This window comes from Gouania willdenowi, chromosome 15, assembly GCF_900634775.1.
Source record: "Gouania willdenowi chromosome 15, fGouWil2.1, whole genome shotgun sequence".
Lineage (NCBI taxonomy): Eukaryota > Metazoa > Chordata > Actinopteri > Blenniiformes > Gobiesocidae > Gouania > Gouania willdenowi.
In genome coordinates this window covers 24,009,018-24,026,035 of record NC_041058.1, presented here as the reverse complement: position 1 = coordinate 24,026,035, position 17,018 = coordinate 24,009,018, and the positions used below count along the sequence as shown (strand labels likewise).

Genomic DNA, 17,018 nt, shown 5'->3' with positions numbered 1-17,018 from the left:
GAAAGGTTAGAAAATCTATAAATACCAGAGCAGTGACTGTAGGGAAGTTCTTAGCCATCTCCCGCAGGAGTGTCCCCGTTCTTATGTCCCAAAGCTCCAGGGGTTTGTCTCTGAACACCACCACCAGGTACTGCCTGAGGACAGAAAATACAAACACGCATCAGGAAATGCAAAATAGAGAAAAAATACTGAACACTACACTAATGCAAGTGTTCGTATGGAGCAGGAACAAAAAGTAGCCTGTCACTGTTCATAGACTGCATGAGTTCCCTTTAGATTAGATATTCAGGTTGAGGCAAAAAGTGGGAAAACAAGTTTTGTTTTAAAAATATACCTGGCCCACGGAACGTCTCTGCGGCGAATAGCAAGCACCACCTTCCCGAAAATTCAGTGAAATGACTCGGTTCCACTGAGTAAAACAAATTAAATTGTGCACTTTTGAAACGATATATCAAACGACTATGTTCCGATAAATTTCGAAATTACCTGAAAAGGGGTGTCCCCCCTTCCAAAAAGGTCTCAGAGAGGCTCTTGACATCCGCTCATAGAAAATCCATGTCAAATTACAGCCCGATTCAACGAGCATTAACGGAGGTGTAGTCATTTGATATATTGGTATGAGTCAATGATTCCATACCACCAACTGTCGCAATATTTGACTCACAAATAAATGAGAAAACAACTTTAATGGAAAATGCCTAAAAAATTGGGGGGTGGGCCCCTGGGCCCCTAATCAAACTGTGCAAGGCATAATCGTAATCTATGTTCAATTATTTTTGAAAAAATATAGCACACGACTATGTTGCCATAAATTTGGAAATTATCGGGCCCCCGGGACCCCTACCCTATTTCAAAAAAAGGGCTCCGAGCATCTTATCAGTTTCATTCTTAGAGTATTCATACCAAACTGCATACCGATCTAACGAGAAATAACGAAGGAGAAGTAATTTGAAAAATGGGGCCCCCGGGGTCCCCCTGGCGCCCCCAAGACAAGTACAGGTAATGGGCCCCATCTATATATTGGTATGTGCCAATGATTTGGTACCACTAAACGTCGTAATATTTGACTCACAACTAAATGAGAAATTTACTTTCGTTTTTTTTTCTAACAAAGTGAGTTTGAGTCCGGTAGCCCGGTGTCATGAACTGAGTTCGCATCGTACTGAGATTGTATATCATGCGCGCACATGTGCAGTACCAGAAAATGCATTTTTGCTAATGAAATAATCTTCATTTTTATTTATTTTTATTTTCAAAATGAAATGTTTTATTTATTTATTGGTTAGGGTTAGGGTAATAATCTCAGTACGGACGTAAACTCAGTACGTGATACCGGCCTAAAAATTATCTGAACATCATGTAACAAACAACAAGACAAAGTCACCAACATCTCCCACAGATTGGTTCTCATTATAAAGAAAATCTGTCCCCTTTGAAGATACCTCAAACAAAGTAAAAAAACGGAACAAAAATAGTTGCTCGCTTCTCATTTTCGAACTCCATCAAGGTATTGATACCCTGAAACCACACACCAAATATGGTTATCCTATTTTAAACAGTTTCTGAGAAAAGTTGTCCCCTTTGACTCGGACGGACGGACACACGGACGGAAGGAGCAAAGCATGTGTAAGCAAAATAGATACATTTAGAAAATAGAGAAGCAGACAGTGTGTGGATATTGGGAGGTGCCAGTGCAAATCACAGCAGACAGCATTAGAAACACCAACATTCCCATTGAGTTAACATGAAAAACGCATGTTTATTTACTAGTATATGCTGTTTTTCCTCATAAATGTCAAGTCCATTAATTATATGTATTATATACATTCATTTATTCAATGGCATGTCACTATTGAATTAGAAAGACACACTGCAAGTAATATATTTAGTCGGTATACATGTATTTTGCGAGACATAAAATGATTCAAATCCAAGCTGTACCTATTTTTTGTCCTGTGCAGTCTTTACCTTAAACATGTAGCAGCTTGTATATAATGCCCTATGTCATGTTTTCATGACCATGACCTGTACACTAACCCTTGAACTTTTAAACTTTCTGAGCAGGCAAGAGAAAACACGGTTTGGCATTTGCTAGACACAAATCTGACATTCCACATCCCACAAGTAAAGCATTAAAAACTCCTTTAAACACTTTTAACACACACAAATACAAAGCTAGCTTGCGTCTCGCTGCATGATGACACCTCTATCACATTCCCGTTTTTTGGGGCAGAACTTCCTCTAAATTATGCATGATTTTGCCTCTCTGGTAGTGAACAGGAAACCCTTGCTACAAGAGACAAAGCACTTGAACAACAAATAAAACGCAACATGAACACAAACATGAAAAGTTTCAGGGGAAAAATAAATGGGTCTGAGCTTTGAAGATAAATGTTTTTTTCAGAATTTCATTCGAGAATTAAATTTGAAGAGTACTCCGTCCTTGAAAGAGATCTCTTACTATGTCGTGTCTCCAAGCAGGTCAACCCAAGTATCATCATCTGATGGTATTACACACACATTGTGTCTTATGTGTGTCAGTTCATTAGAAACATATGGTTTAGTGCTGATGAGAGTGGCTGGCTTACTTCAGATGAGACACTTTAATCATCTCAATGGGTGGCTCATCATTTCCTCGTTCCCCTCTGAATGCAAAGCACCGGCCTAGAAAGGAACAACAAACACAGAGCGATGAAGAGGGTGAAGGTACACCAGTGGAAAAGGTCATTTGTCTCCTATCCCAGACATAGGCAACTGCAGGCCCAGGGCATGTTGCCCTTAGTCAAATTTTGTGAAAACAAATCCCCAAAAATTGTGTTTCAAGAAGTTGGAAGGAATATAAAGCCCAACATAATACACAAAGTAACTCCCAAAACAGACAAATTGACAGCAAAATGCACAAAGTACACAAAATGACAACAAAGACAGACATAACAACCCCTTTAACAAGCAAAATGACTATGAAAACAACACATTACAGAATAGCTTCAAAGACACACGAACCGTCAACTAAATTACACAAAATGACAGGAAAATACAGATGACTACAAAAATACAGAAAGTGACCCCAAAAATGCACATATTGACAACATAAATGCAGAAAATTACGGAAAAATACACAAAATTACAACACGAACACACACAATGACTCCAAAAACACACAGACACCACAAAATGACGAAACAACAAAACCACAAAGACAAAAAAAAGAAATAATGTTGATAACGTGGCCCTCGGTTCAGATACAATCATATTTGTGGCCCCCGCTGTTAGAGTTGCCTGTCCCTGTCCTATCCTATCCTGAAGCATTGGGGGGGGGGAGGAGTCAGTTTGAATGCTTCTCACTCACAACTTTGAAATGATTGACTTTACATTATGCAGAGCATCATAGACGGCCTTTAATAAAGGTAAGAGCAGCCTTCAGGTGTGGAGGTGCTTTTTCCTTTAATGAAGTCATCACCAAATTTTGCAAAACACTTTTAAAAGTGCAAAGGCTGCTTTTTCTAATTAGGATAGAGGTGACCTTCACAGCTGTGTGGATGATGGTAGTTGCAGCAGAAAAAAAAAAGAGAGTGAAACAAATATTTGTATGGTGGCATTTGGTTCATTTGCTTTTGTAGCCTTTTGTAGCCATTTTAAACGAGTCTACAATTTCTGGTCTTTAGTCTTGTTGTCGATTAATATGTAAATCAATTACAAAAATAACTTCAAACTTTCAGAGATATGAAGGTGCTACAACATCTACTGCTAACCCACGCAAAGATAAGACATACATATGTTATACATTTATACTGGCTCTGACCTTTTAAATGAGGATTCAACTGTAGATTATCTTAAATATTTAAAGTTAATTCAAGTAAAAAATACAACACGTCTATATGACGTCCATATATATATATATATATTTTTTTTTTTTTAATATTAGCATGTTTACACATCATAATTCAGTGCTGACACAATAGTTTACTATTCCATGCCAACTTAGAATTGTATTGTGCATATACAGCATATAATTTAACATGAAATCATTCAGCATAATGGAGGGAGCCCTCGGTTTGGATGCATCAAAAATAATAGACAACACATTGTTCTAAAATAGAATTGAATGAAGCTAATGTTTGGATGCTAATAGAAAATGGTTTTACTCGAGGACATCTCGAGCATTAGCGAGAGCTGTTTTTAACACAAACGGAAAGTAATGGAGCAATGCTGAGCTGAACCCAACAAAAGGAATCTCTGCACTCAGCACACTGTTTAATTATTCTGAATATTATTTGTTTTAAAATAAATTAAAAAAAAAGAGAGAAGAAAAATGTCACTATTAATTTCAATGACTTTTGGTAATTAAGGTCTGCATAAAATCTTCACAATTTGATCTGTAAATAATTTTTAACTTTTTTGACTAAGAAAAAACTGTATAGGGTATAAAACTTGATATTGTGGAAGTGAATATTTATTTCTAGGTAAAAATTGTGAAAACAGGATGACACCCACTAAACATCCGACGTCTACGGACCTCCAGATCACGTTCACAACGCGTCGGTCGGTCTGGACCACATCTGCACGTCTATATGACGTCCAAAATAGGTCCGCATCTGAACATCATGACCACGACCTCATCTGAACCTTGATATGACGTTCAACGTTTGAAGCAATTTCATATATGAAATTTAAACAGCCTTGCAATTCCACACTCACAGACACATGCGTGTGTGTGTATGTGCTTCTGTTTATTAAAAATCATAATTCAGTATTATCCACAGTCACTACGTATCTATTCATCAACATTAATGCTCTGCGATCTTTTTAAGAAATAATTAATGTTGAGCTCCCACTGAGCAAGTCAACGTTAAACAAAGTTGAGAAGACGTCTTTTTTGGACGTCGTCGGGTCAAACAACGTACACACAAGAATGTCAAAATTGCATATACTTTAAATATTACAATACCCCCAAAATTAATGGTATTGTATGCTCTTACAGTGCAAAACAGTTATTAAAATGTATTTTAATGCTGTATTTTGGGGATCGAACCCACAATAGGCCACCTATCTTATTCGTCTTTTTGGGATGTCTAGAATACGTCTTTTTCGAACGTCTAGACGAAAAAAACTTTCAACCTTCTCAACTTCAGGCCATCACATCATTTCAACGTTGTTTCAACGTCGGTCTGCTCAGTGGGTAGTAATAACTCTAAAATGTGAAATTAAGAACACATTTAATTCCAGTAACGGTTTCAATGAGAACTGAAAGATGCATGTTCACTGGTTTGCAGCAGCTGTACATGTTTTGACAAAGATCATTGGTTTTTACCATATAGAAATGGTCAATTATCATAAAGGTAGGTATACATTACTCCATCATAACGAGTCTGACAGCTACTGTATCTTTTCAATGCACGTAAACAGGTTAGCTCTGCTAAAATTAGACAATCTGTAGCTTGATTAACACAGCCAGGTCATGTGATTGACAGTCGAGCTAATTAGCTTGGTAGAAATCAGACAGTTATCCTATCTGCGAACGTACCACTTCTTTTTTCAAACGATCGTCCCCCAGGAGAGGAAGAAGCAAGAAGGAAAAACGCACTTTTGGACGGACGAGGAAACAAATAGCATTGCTACAGCTAACGGAGCTGAACATCTTAAAATACATGGATGGAAGGGAAAAAAAGAAGAAAAAAAGATTTCAATGGTTATCTTCCTCTTTGGATTAATAGGTTTGTAAGGAGTAGTTTTTCTCTCCTGCATGTGTACTCAGACAAGATGAGAAGTCCTTCATTAACTTGTGAGCATAGTTTTATAGCCGTTTATGTAAAGGCTTTTATGTGAAAACTTACAACAGACAAGAAAAAAAATAGTCTCAACCTAGAACTTGATGAAAGGTCATGTATTGATGTTCAATAAAAGAATGTGAGCTTTAACACTCTAAAACTTGTATTAACTAAAGTCTCACATCACACACTGCTTTACACTGAAATTCTGCATTTCATTATTTTTAGTTTGATGTCAGCCTACAAGATTCATTTTACTGCATTCAACATACAAAAGATAATATGCTCCATATAAACAAGGGTTTATAGGGATGTGAATCTTTGGGTGTCTAACAATTCGATTCGATTCCGATTCTTAGGGTCACGATTCGATTCAAAATCAATTCTCGATTCAAAAATTGATACAATGCATGTGTGTTAAGGCAAATTATGGCATCAAAACAATACAGTTTGCATAAGATGATTTTAAATAAACTGATTCCAATGATGTAATCACACAAAGGCAAACTTAAGACACAAGGTAACATTTATTCATGATAAACAAATAAAAATATACACACATTCCTTGTGGTGTCTATGTAATACATTGTATGTTGGGGTCGCTGTTGTTTCCTGTTGGGATCGTGACTGTAAAGGTCTGGGTGAGTTTGTGTGTTTTGGCTTAACAATATTGCCGTAGCAGTCGGAAGTCGCCATCTTGAAAGCCTAAGGCCTACTAGTCTCTACTAAGTTCTTGTATTTTTGGCTCGAAAATACTTATGCTTGTGAGTATGTCTAATTGTACTGTTTGATAACACTTAAGACTGTGTTTGTGAAAGTTAAGCATAAATGTTAGCATGGGCATATATACATAAGTTTTCCCATAGACGTTAGCATGAAGCTAGCAGATTTTTTGTATAGTGGTATTTTCTATTTATGAGAACACTAATGTGCATTTGTATGTTCAGTCTGCAGTGTTTCCTGAGTAAAAACTTTAAGCAGATCTTCTAGCTCAAAGTTTTTCTGAAAAAAATAAAATAAATAAAAACTGGAGACACCATAAATGGTAAATAGTAATGTAGATATAATAGACCTTTGTTGTTAAATTGTATTTTTTTAGTACATTTACATAGGTTTTTAAAAGCAGAATATTTTTTTTTCAGACAGTGTGATCTTTATCTCAATTGAAAACAGAAGGGGCTGTTCTTGTGCTGTAGTTCTATTGATATAAGGAGTTCTACAGCAGGACATCTCATGGTAATCCCAAACACAGAATCATAGCTGAGAGTCTTCTGATCACAGAATAATACATTGGAAAGTCATGGAAACTCAGTTGTGGAAGCCGAAAAGGAAAACTTTGAAAACTATTAAAAAGTATAGGTCTGTGTTCCTTTATAGAGAAGAAGTGGGTGGGTGGGTGAGTGGGAGGTTCTTACCTGTAGGGAGGTCAACATACTGCAGTTCGTTTCGCACAAGGCCCATGTTGTTTGGAGAAGAAGTAGCAAAAGACAGGAAACTTGTAAGGCTGACCCATTCAATCCCCCTGCAGGACAAACATACACACACACTTTTAATATGACTCCCATCCAAAAGATGCTCAGTGACTCTCACTCTTTTCTCTGTCACATCAAAGCATCTGTTGATAATTGTTTTAATAATTGTTTTGCTGTTAGTCAGGTATGAACCCAGCAGGTCTCTCAGATCTATGGACACAGGTCAGATAGTGGGGCCCAGAGTTCACAGTAAACATGGTGATGCTGTTTTTAGTTGTTATGCTGCAAAGAAGTGGAACAAACTACCAGCAATTCTCAAGTTGAATTGACTACAAAAAATTCTGTATAAATATATATGCGCTTTTTTATTTATTTAGTTGTATACAAGGACAATGACAATGAAAACATTCTATTCAATTCTAAAGTAATCCAACAAAAATGGATGTGGCCAGGTCGTCATCGGAAACGAGAACTGGTTCACAGTGATTAACCTGGATAAATAAAGGTAAATAAATACAATAACAAGTAAAATTCAACAAACAACTATTACCAAGGTATTAAAGTAAAATAAGTCAGTCAGTCTGAGGCATTAAAGCAGCAGGTCAAGTTATAGGAGCACAAACTCCACAGTAATGATATGTTAATTAGCCACATGATTAATTAGTCAAACTCCACCACTAAATGGAAATGAAATGCTAAGCAGCCTGAGTTCATTTGACATGGCAGTGCTAGGGCACAGGCCTCATTTCCATGAAGCATCCCTGAGCTCCTCTGGAAACACACTTCTGTAAATCTAATGTGGTAAGTCACACACGTGGGAGAAAAACCAACATACCTCAATAAAAGAAGAAAAAGTGGTCCAAAAGACTTTCAAGAAAACAGCCATATGTAAATAGATGTAAGCTCTACTTTAGAATGGCATCTGTTAAAATTGTCTCATATTATTCTTTGTTATATGAACTGGTATTTTTTATTTAGTTGTGTATAAGTTAATAATAATAAATAGAGATTTATGCACAATAATGCATGAAGAAACTGGAGTGTACTCATAACTCAAGCTGAAGGAACGCTGAGAAAAAAATGTCTGCATAGCAAAAAAAAGAGAAAAAAAATAAAGAAATGTAAGTAAAAAAAAAAAAAAATCGCCACTGAATATATTACTGAAACTGACAAAGTTTGGTTCATTAAAGTTTCTTAGAGTTTTGCATTGGTTGATATATCAACTTTTCTCAAAGCATTTTCTCTCAATAATCTTCCAACTATTTTAACGGATTCCAACTTGTGCCTAATTAATTCTGCTCGTTTTGTATCTCATTAGATAAAAGTAATAAATACAGAGCCCATAAAGCCTCCACACAATGTAATTGCTTTGCACATATTTTGTCCAGGGCCCAGTGTAAGCAGAGCTGAAAAAAAACGACACTTTGTGTTGGTGGTAAGCATCACAGTATGGTCAGGATGATTCTACCTGATTATAAAAAAATTATGTATATTGTGGTCAACTTAACAGCAATGGATCAGTACATATTTGTAAGTGCTGGCTAAAATTGTTGTGCTATAGTTGTATAACTGAAATTACAGTTTCATCATATTCTTTATTGTTTGTTGAAGGTTAACACTTACACCTCACAGTGCACTGACCAATGTGTCCTGTGTCTCTAAAAAATATATATATATTTCAATGTTTTTTTTGTGTTCTTTTTATTATACACATCTGTTTGCTCACATTTTAGGTTAATCACTGTGAGATATGTCCAGCGGAAAGTGTTATAAGGTGATGTTTATCCTTGTGTGCCAAATACATTGTAATCAAGTTCTTATTTTTCTTCTGCAACTCCTTTGTCGTGGAACTCCTCCTAGGCTATTAATGCACTAATGACACGTATGTCATCTCATAGGGGTAATGTCAAGGATGTGCAGTCAACCATTATTGGAGCCAAAATGTCAAGGTCGCGTCAAGTGTCAAAAACCCAAATTTTCCATATCTCTATGAATATTTATCATACAAGTTTGATGCATACATTTATGAAAAGCTCATCTCAAGTGGAGTATTTTATTTCATTAGACCAAAGCTGTACGACCTACCAGTAAAAAGATCGGTAGGGGTCAAAGTTCATGATGTCACAAAAAACGAAAAAATACTTTTTCCCCTATAACTTGGCTACAAATTGAAATACAGTGCTCAGACTGGTACCATTGAACAACATTTCCTTTCAATGTGTGACCTACCAGTAAAAAGATCGGAAGAGATCATGACGTCACAAAAAAAAAAAAAATCAAAAAACTTTTTTCCCTCTAACTTGGCCACAAATTGAAATACAGTGCTCAGACTGGTACCATTAAACAACATTTCCTTTCTATGTGTGACCTTGACCTTCGATCAAGGTCATATTTAAGGTCAAGGTCTGTTTTACCTGCATTATATGTCATTTTAGCCAATTTTCAATTGCCAAATACGTATTTGCCTTGTGAATACAGGTCTCGTCTAGTTTGTTCTATGCTTTCATTTCAAACTGCAATGACACAATAAACTGAATAATTTTCAGTGAAAAACTGGAAAAAGTGTGGTGTTCTAAAACCTTTGACCAGTAGTGCAGTTTCCATCAATTGGAGAGCGAAGAATGAATAAACCCAGTTGAACATGAGATCATCAACAGTTAACAGGTGGGAACTAAAAGTCACATAACTAAACAGAAAATATATTTTTCACAAATAGGAAATAAAGCAGACTCAAAAAGGAAACAAGTGTGGGGTTTTTTTTTCCCCCAGAAAAACCCGATTGATGTAAAAATGGCAGCTTAATAATTAAGTACTAAACACAAGAGAGGGATTTTTAAACTTACATTAAGACAAAAAACTCTCTACAATTCCAAAAAGGTGTCCCAGGAAAAAAATAAACACCTTTTTTTGTTAACTGGATGGTGCAAACATTGGGTGTGTGATTGTTGATTATACAGCAAACACATTAAGTGCAATTACTCAATTAAAATAGCTGCTATTCCTATTTTGTGCACAGAGGGGTAGGATGGTTAAGTAAGAGCACCAAACTGAACAAAACCAAAGTAGATTGCAGCAAAACAGGGTTGTTATTGTTATTGTTGTAATCTAAATAAAAACCTTAAGAAAAATGACATTGTTCAGTTTGATTGCTGTGATTAAATGTCAATGTGTGATTACTAAAATGTGAACTGTTATTTAGAATTTAAATGTACACTTCTTACATATATATATACACACACACGTATATATAAACTTTTACTTATATCTGCTAACTAAGCTAACTTTATATGCCATGATTTTCACTGTTCCAGTCCACTTAAGCTATATGAATGCTTTTATATTACAGCAAAAAAAAATGAGAGAAGGTATTCCTCACGTATGATTGGCTGATTAGTAGTGCACACTCATGACTCGAAGGGATTTTCTAGTGCAGCTGGTTCTACAGTTTTGAAAGCAACAACCACCTTCCCACCTATTATGTGGTGAAAAATCTCATTTGTTTTTGGAGCTTTCAAGTAGTGACAAATACACTGTATATAAAAACTCAAGTTCTTTTGATGTAATATCAGCTCTAGCCTTTTCTCAGAGTGTGCTGTGACAGGTTTGTTTTGCCAACTTCACTTCTGTCTATTAAGTGTAGCCAGATAATCAAGACCGGCATTTAGAATTTGAATTCAAATCCCTAATCACTTGATTTGCATACAACAGAAATGCCATCTGGGCTCACAGGGGGGAAGAAAAAAATGCTGCTTTAGTTTGACGTTGAAGTTTAACTGCAGTGAAAGATATCAAATCAACATTGCAATCCACCAGAAAAACGCTAAAAATACCCTGAAAATAATCCATACACTTGTCCATTCATAATTCTTCTTTACACACAAAACTTGACAGAACAGATTATGTTACTCCAGCTGACTGGACAGCACCTGTAAATCCTTATCGTTTACGATCTCACTCTGTAAAATGAGCGGCAGGGAGACTGTTTAACCTGGAGAGTATTACCTGACTTCACAAGAGTGAACGCTGAGCTCTTTGTGGAGAAGACCACTGGTCAAGTTGTAGACCAGTACAGATCCATTACTGGTGCCTGAGTGGGTAATGGAAAGGAGATCAACATCAGTACAGCTGACAGGGAGAGAGACGAGAGGTCACAAGTTGTTTATCTCATCAATTCAGTGGCAAGATCAGTGAGAGGATATTACATATGTCAGTGTCAGTGTGACACTTGGATATGTTTCCCGTCCCTGCAGAAAGATGAGGATATAGAAGCAACGCCTGTGACTTTAAGCTCACAGACGGAGAAGAATACATGGTGTCATCTATTCGACCAAATGTTGGCACTATTCAACACAGTCAGGAGCTTTGACACTGGAATGATTTATTGTCACTTCCCATCTCTGTAGCAACAGAACAAAGCTAACAAAAATATCAAAATAAATCAATAACAACAGCAAATCATCTTTGTTTCATACAAAAAGAAGATTGGATTTTTTGGCGGATATGTTGGCTCAAATTCATAGCTCATAAAATGCTGTTCTATCACAACGTATTAATCATATTATAGAGTGCAGTCCTGGTCATGGTTTATAGAAGTTTGCACCCAAAAAAAGTCAATGTTGAATATTGGCTACGACTTCAGTTTTGACAAATGTCAACAATCTTGAAATTGTATATTTATTCAATATTAACTCATGTACATCCACAATATAATTACAATCATGAATGATCAGTTCTCAGAGGTTATATGGTGTGCAGGTAATGGGCATTGAAGCACAACATGCACTGCTTTATTTTATGATCTATGGGTTTCAACACAATGTCTAATCCTGATACTGATGCTCGATTAACATCAGTGCTAATTCTCTAATGCCTGCAGATGTTTGTATCTAACTATTAATAAATGGACATGATGTTGGATCAGAATGTCTAAAAGTACTCCAATATGAAGTCAATATACACTCAACTAATGTGTTTGTTACACAACCTGGAACAAAACCTCTTTACTGCACTAATTAGTGAGGATGCAGGATGTTTTTTCTTTTGTCTGCGTTAACACCTCCTACACCGTTTGTCTGATTTTGACAAATATGCTATCAAAAAATTCAGAAAGTTCCCTAGATTTATGTTTGTCCTTTTATCATGTGTACCTTTTACACTTTTTGACTTGTTACATTTTTTCTTTCCAATTCATTTCTATTGGAAATTTCAGCTTTTTCAACTTTTAAGCCTGTCATCTCCAGCCATTCTTCAAATGATTTTGACCATTCAGCCTTTAACATATTTAGCTACTACCTTCAACCTTTTCAATTTTCATTAACTTTTTCAACCCATTTCAACTTTTTTAAATTTTTTTTCAACCCATTTCAACTTTTTTAAATTTTTTTTTCATATCGTCAAATGTGTGTTCATGTGTACAATTTGTCATGTTTTAATACACGGTGACTGCATTACTCTTTGCACTTTTGAACAGCTGAGTCATGTGAGATTAACAGTACGGATCGTATTGTATCCACAGTGCAACACAGAGTCTCTACTGAAGGCCAAACTCAAACTCACATGCAGATATACACGCACACACACTATCAAGGACAGATATCAGTGGCGCAGGCCTTCCTCATAATATACACGTCTTCATCATCCTCCAACATTTCCACTGTTGGGCATCTGACCCCCACGGGCGACCGTGGCTCAGGTGGTAGTGGGTCGTCTTCTGATCGAGAGGTTGGGGGTTCGTTCCCAGTACCTGACTATGTGTCGAAGTGTAATTGGGCAAGACACTGAACCCTAAGTTGCTCCCTGTGGTCGACTAGCGCCTTGCATGGCAGTCCTGTCCCACTGGTGTGTGAATGTGAGTGATTGGGTGAATGAGCTGGTATGTAAAGCGCTTTGAAACTACTTCAGTGTGGTGATAAAGCGCTATATAAAATCAAGTATATTTACCATTTTTCTCCCTTCAGGGTTAGAACTTTTTCTCATATCTGCATAAAGCTTAAGCTGTGAAACTGTTAGTGAGTGCTGCATATCCGGAGCCGGGGAAGAACCTTTCTGGACCATCCTGTACTCTTTTTCATTTAGCCTTTCCAATATAGAGGATGGGACACGCTCCTTTTTTGTGTTCTTTTTCATTCAGTTTATAATAAATATTTTTTTATAAAATCATCATGCTCTGACTGGACTCCATCATTCAACACAGAGCATAATTCATGTCACCAAATGAGGTCAACTGCAAATTTGCCATGACATAGGTTAGTGCTAATGGTAGGTTAATGCAAATGCTGGGTTAATGCTAGGTTAATGCTATTGCTGGGTTAATGCTAACATTAAGCTAAAGCTAATGCTATGCTAATGTTATGCTAATGCTAAAGGTAAAGTTCGCTAATGCCAGCAAATACTAATGCTAATGCTAAGCCAATGCAGCGTGACACGGGCCAGCACCTGCATCCTCACTTGCATTTTCTTCAGGAAATGCCAATATTCTAGCGTTTGTTGTATTAGGTAAGATTGATCACGACCTGTTATGAATACTTTTTAATCAAACCCAAATGATGGTTTGTTGGATTTCAGAAAAGTATGCAATGGCAGCCTTCATTCCAGTCAGCTGATACAATATTTATGGAGGCTTTATGGAGAGAAAGGGTGAATTCAATTCTTAAACAATTGAACTTGGGACCTCAACAGGGAGGAAGATTTTTTTTAATTAAATACTGTCTGAACAGGTGTGAAATAAAATAAATAGTCAATTTAATGCTGTTTTATAAGAGAAACCCAGGGATTTCCTTTTATTGTTGCAGTAAATACAGGCAGGTGCACATTGAGGTGTTTAATTATCCAGAGTGTGAAGGAACTGGTCTGATGTTCCCAGTCTGTCTACCAACAACGGCACAATGAGCAGTGAGCTTTAGTGAGACAGTCACATGCTGTTACAGCAGCTGCAGTGGGTGGCAACTTGTGAGACATTTGTATCTTCTATGCTCACACTTTGGGCATGTGATTGCAGCATTGTGTGTCAGGTGAACAGATGGTGGGTGGATAAGAAAAACCTCCTTATTTTACATGTGCTGCCTTATAGCCTGCAGTTAATGAGTGTCCATGCATTATAAATCGGATTTCTTTCATTCATTATTGACAACATTTACAAGAAAACCCTTTTAATAACGGCTCGGTTGTGTTGTAACCCTTGCTGTGATTTACTCAACAAACTACACCACATTGCACATTTATTATCTGCGTCAGCTATCACATTTTCTGCTATTCTGAGTTACAGTGACTTGACTGTTTGATTAAACTAACACAGGCACAGCTTTAACTGCCTCTGTGCATCAATGAGCCCTGGCTACCCATGACTCTATCATCAGTGCAATATTTTTAATTCCTTGACTTACATTGATTTGGAAAACTGAGCACTGGGAGCGCCCCAATGAGCCAAAGTTTTGCACGTGCTCTGCATTACCAAACACAACTTAGCCTTAATAATTTTGCTGAAATGCCTTTCCTGTCCATTTTCATGCTTCCATCAGCCCTAATTTCAATTTTCCCCAAACACCAAGCGTTGATATAATACAATCTGATTAATTTCACCTCTGAGATGCCATTAAGTAATCAGTGTTGTTACCTTTAAATCAAACAATAATAATAACATATATTAAACTGATAGACTGAGAGTATGCATAATTAAACCCAAGTGTTAATTTATAATGCATTCATGCGTTTAGATGTTGGCTAAGTGCCCACTGGAGGACATTTGAGGAAACAAAAAATGCTAAAGACAGTTAAAGAGATAATAAAAATAATGTACCTCATGGGAAAGAGCATCCATTGCTGCTTATTGTGTGTTGTGTACATATTTTATATCTTATCTGTTTTATTGTTTTGCCTATTTTATTGTAAAGCACTTTGTTAAGCCTTGACTGTTTAAACATGCTATAGAAATACAGTTGACATTGTCATGTTAGAGTTAAGCAGAATTTGTCAAAAACATGCCCTTAAAATGATCCAGCAGTTTATTCTACTGCCTCATTGGTGCAGAGTTCATATAAAAAATGCATGATATTCTCCCAAATTATGCATGTGACGGTATTTCAGTTAATTTCTAAAATCTACTTTACAATCAGACAAGTAAAGTATGTTCATTATGTGTGCACGATTCAGCAACTGCTTTCTCATTAGTTCTTATTTCTTTAAATCTAATAAATGAGAAATTTATATTTTTTATTATGTCCTATATCCTCTCATCATTCCCATATTGCGTGCATATATTTAATAACCACAGACAAAACCATCACATAATTAGAAATGGATCTAAAGCCTGTAAGCATTTGTGTAAATGTCAATGAGTGGAGAAGGTGTGAGCAGAAGATTCCACAGATTACGGCTTTTTAAATAAGAGGACACAACATCAGTGATTGAAGGAAAATGCCTCAGAAATAATTCCTTTGGAGGTTGAGAGCAAAAGGACCCAAAAAAGGCAAACAATAGATGACACAGATATGAATCTCAGCATTTCGTCTGATATCTGCATTAATACTGCATCTCAGTAAATTGTTCTCTAATGTACCGCTGATTTACATAGGGGAGAAACTGTACAGCAGATTAGAGGATAGTTGTGTTTAATGAAGCAAACATAACTTAGGGGAGTCCTACGCAATAGGCAAGGCTAATTTATTTCTATAACGCATATTATTAATTTATTGTGCTGTACATTGATTGATGTACATGATTAAATGCGAAACATTCAGACAGAGAGATTATGAAATCATTAAATCAAACTTAAGAACATGAAGACAATTTGTAAAAACCCGACAGATTTTTTTGGCTCGCGGATTTTCTTTGTCAAATTTCGATAAACAAAAGGGGTTTACATTGACTTTTTAAACTTTTACTGATTTTTAGAGCAACCCATAGCAGCACAAGTTGTCATTTTGACTGAAAAAGCTGCTAAATGATACTGAATGCTTCACCTCCTGTTGAAATCAATAGACTAAAAGGGGCGATTCACGTCATCAATGACGTCAGTTCAACATGGCGGCACACAGGGTAAAGTAGTCCCATTTTTAAAAGTTAATAAAACAAATACGGTGCAAAAGAATGTGTTTTGTTAGGCATAGATCTTCTATTAAGGACATTTTAAAAGTTTTAGGCCACATTTGTAAAAACAGTGGAGAATCCCTTTAAGGAAGCTGAGCGTTTGTGTTGACCTCTAAAACTGATAGAAAATATAACAAGAAATAATCCACATAGTAGTTCTAACAGGTGAAGGGATTAAACATTTGTTTGTCTGTTGGTGAGAGGAAGTCATGAATCTTTGTCCTGTGATTGTTTTACGTGAGGGACTGAGGAAGGACGGAGCGTAGCTTGTTCTTCATCTTGGTGACTAAAGTGAAGGATTGCCTCATTATGGCAGGAGCAAAAATTCTACTAAGATTCTAAAAGTGATTTTGGAACACAACAATATGAGATGCAAGTCTGCAAACACATATAGGAACACAGACACATAATTCTGGTCTTAACTTCATATTCAAGCGGAGGTTTTTTTTTTTATAATTTCATGCATTATTACGCTGGGGAGAGGCAAACGTAGCAGAAAATAGCAAGCCTGATCTAAAATAGATTAATCTAAAGTTTCACTCTGTCTCTTCAGCCAAGCTGCTGCCTTGGGGGAGTATTAATAGAGAAGGATTTTTCAAAACAAGTCAAAGCATTTTGTGTGAGTAACATATTTAACGCTCTTTAATCATTTATATTTTGATTATGACATAGAGAATGGTGCATTTAATTTATC

At 36.3% G+C, this 17,018-nt stretch overlaps 1 protein-coding gene across 1 annotated transcript in view; it reads right to left on the bottom strand.

Annotated features, from left to right (window-relative positions):
- wdr11 (WD repeat domain 11) overlaps positions 1–17,018 on the bottom strand; it is a 90,105-nt gene that overhangs the window by 32,762 nt on the left and 40,325 nt on the right. The window contains exons 11-14 of the mRNA XM_028468664.1: positions 11,243–11,327; positions 7,184–7,290; positions 2,589–2,664; positions 26–134 (exon numbers count right to left, since the gene is read on the bottom strand). Coding sequence (XP_028324465.1) covers positions 26–134; positions 2,589–2,664; positions 7,184–7,290; positions 11,243–11,327 — 377 coding nt within the window. The remainder of the gene's footprint in view (positions 1–25; positions 135–2,588; positions 2,665–7,183; positions 7,291–11,242; positions 11,328–17,018) is intronic.